The sequence below is a fragment of the Penaeus chinensis genome, chromosome 8 (assembly GCF_019202785.1).
Source record: "Penaeus chinensis breed Huanghai No. 1 chromosome 8, ASM1920278v2, whole genome shotgun sequence".
NCBI lineage: Eukaryota > Metazoa > Arthropoda > Malacostraca > Decapoda > Penaeidae > Penaeus > Penaeus chinensis.
In genome coordinates, this window is record NC_061826.1 from 39,254,180 (window position 1) to 39,256,679 (window position 2,500).

The 2,500-nt window shown below is 36.1% G+C and overlaps 1 protein-coding gene across 1 annotated transcript in view; it reads right to left on the reverse strand.

Annotated features, from left to right (window-relative positions):
* Positions 1-380: 380 nt before the first annotated feature.
* The window catches only part of LOC125028073 (N-glycosylase/DNA lyase-like), a 5,884-nt gene continuing 3,764 nt past the window's right edge, over positions 381-2,500 (reverse strand). The window contains exons 4-6 of the mRNA XM_047617372.1: positions 2,061-2,193; positions 1,559-1,753; positions 381-1,206 (exon numbers count right to left, since the gene is read on the reverse strand). Of these exons, the coding sequence (XP_047473328.1) occupies positions 1,114-1,206; positions 1,559-1,753; positions 2,061-2,193 (421 nt within the window). The 3' untranslated portion in view covers positions 381-1,113. The remainder of the gene's footprint in view (positions 1,207-1,558; positions 1,754-2,060; positions 2,194-2,500) is intronic.

Sequence of the window (2,500 nt, forward strand, 5' to 3'; positions counted from 1 at the left end):
ATTTCATTTTAGTTTCTGCTATGGTATATCACTAAATAAAATCATCATAGAAATGGAATGAAAATATATAATATCTGAAAAAAAAATCCTTCCCTCTCTTTCCAGATAATGTCACTGATTTACATATAAATATTGAAACTCATAGATATCATGAGCAAAAGGGATGTGATATTAGTAAGAATATATCAGCTGAAAAATACTGTGATAGAATATATATCTATTTCATCCTAAAAATATATGTTCTAAACCCAAGAAGTATTCAAGAAAATAGTTCACCCACATTTTCATCAGAATTATGTAATTGATGTAAATAGAACTTTACTTTAAATTTTGAATATTGCATTATATAATGAGAAAGGCATATAAAAAAAATACATAAATTACATAGTAATATTTAATTTCAAAGAGTCCATATGGAATTAGGAAATCACACACAGTGCTGATCTTTCCATATTAATTGAAGATAATTCATCTCAAGTAAAATAATTTCCCTAAATCAGGGCTACTCAACTGGCGGCTTGCGGTCAGAATCCGGACCTTTTGAGTGCTGTAGCAGGACCCCAGGCTCCAGGAGGAGAAAAGTAAAATTAAATAAAATGAAGGTCCTGGCGAGAGATTCCTGAAAGTGCATTTCCTCGACTGACTATAGGGTAAGTTAGGGGACATATGGGAACACTATGGAGTATTCAGCTTGGTGGTTTTATTGCATGTAAAATATTTGTCTGGACCTCTGCATATACTGGAACTTGCCTAACTGGACCTTTACTCATAACAGTTGAGTAGCCCTGCCCTAAATAGATAATTAAAATATATTCAATAACATTAAATAGTTTTCTATAAAATAGTTATTATCTGTCTTTTTTTTCTCACCTGAGTATTTGCAAAGGTACTGAGCACACATTATCATCCTCCATATAAAAGCAAGTCAACAAATGGACAGACCATCCATCAGTCACACAAGAGACGAATTATACACCTCTCTCTCATAACATCTGCACTGATGTATGCTGAACTTTGTACATTCAGAGACCAACCAACATGAAAAACACCCCAAATACTATGAATAAAAATCCCAAGTTGATAATTCTTTCCCAAGGAACTCTTTATTTCCCATCATTTCTTTTTCTTCTTCTTCTTCTGATTTTGCTCTTCACTTTCATCATTCTTAAGACTGTCAAATTTCTTGAGGTCAGCACTGAAGAGGACCTTTGAAGAAACAATGAAAAGAAATAAGAACTCACTTTGAAAACACGATTCTACAAAGAAAGAAAAAATCCTGTTGAGTGAGTTTTTTTACCTATTCCTTTTATATTCATATATATACATATTCAACTGTCTATGTCCTTTAAAATCTATGAATTACAGTCTACCATGAATATAAATAAGTGAAAAAAAATAATGTGTAATCATGAAAAATAGTACAAAACTCAATAACAATGATAACAATGTGAAAATACAAAAACAACAACAATAATAACAACAATAACAAGTGAATTGAAATGACACTGAACTACTAAAAAGTGAGATCAACAAAAATCTACAAAAATGGCTTCCTTACCGAGTGTGCCCAACCAGCGTATTCCCCAAAGATTTGCCGGAAGTGGTTGGCAATTTCCTTATATACCTTGTCAGTGACTGTCTTGCAAGAACGCAGGTGTGGGAGGTAATCCCGCGCAGCAATTTGGAATACGTGTGTGTCCACAGGGATGGCCCCAAGATGACCCATGGACATGAGGCAGATGCAGTCACTTACCTGAAAATGAAGCAAAAAAGCAAGGGATGAGAGGGGAGGGAGAGGAAGAGGGAGAAAATGAGGGAGAGGGAGAGGGTAAGGGAGGGAGAGAGAGAGAGAGAGAGAGAGAGAGAGAGAGAGAGAGAGAGAGAGAGAGAGAGAGAGAGAGAGAGAGAGAGAGAGAGAGAGAGAGAGAGAGAGAGAGAAAGTATATACTAATCTTAACTCTTATTACAAAATACTACACATTGTACCAGAGAGCTGGCATTGTAACATGTCATATAACCATACAAACTGTCACTCATTAGCTGAAAAAAATTCCTCTTACTTTAGCTCCAATGCCATTCAGAGTCATGAGCTGTGCGTGGCACTCCTCGTATGGCAACTTTCGCAAGGAGAACAGCCACTCTTCCCCTCCTTTTTCCAGGATCATCTGTGCTGATTTGCTGATGAACTTTGCCCTGTTGAAAATAAATCTCCAAATATTATAGAATATAAGGTTCAGAAAATAAATTGAGGCAACATATATGTCACTCCTGGTGATAGGATAAAAAAGTTAAATAAATATGGTGCAAAAGAAGAAGAGCAAGTGAATGTGTGAGGTAAGCAGGTGAGAAGAAGGAGAATTAGAAAGAAGAGGAGGGGAAGGAGGGGATGGAGAGGGAGGGGGAGGGCATAAGGGAGACATGAGAGGGGAAGGAAAAAGAGAGAGAAAGAAAATGAAAGAAAGAGAGAAAGAGAAAGAGAGAGAGAGTGAGTAAAACATTT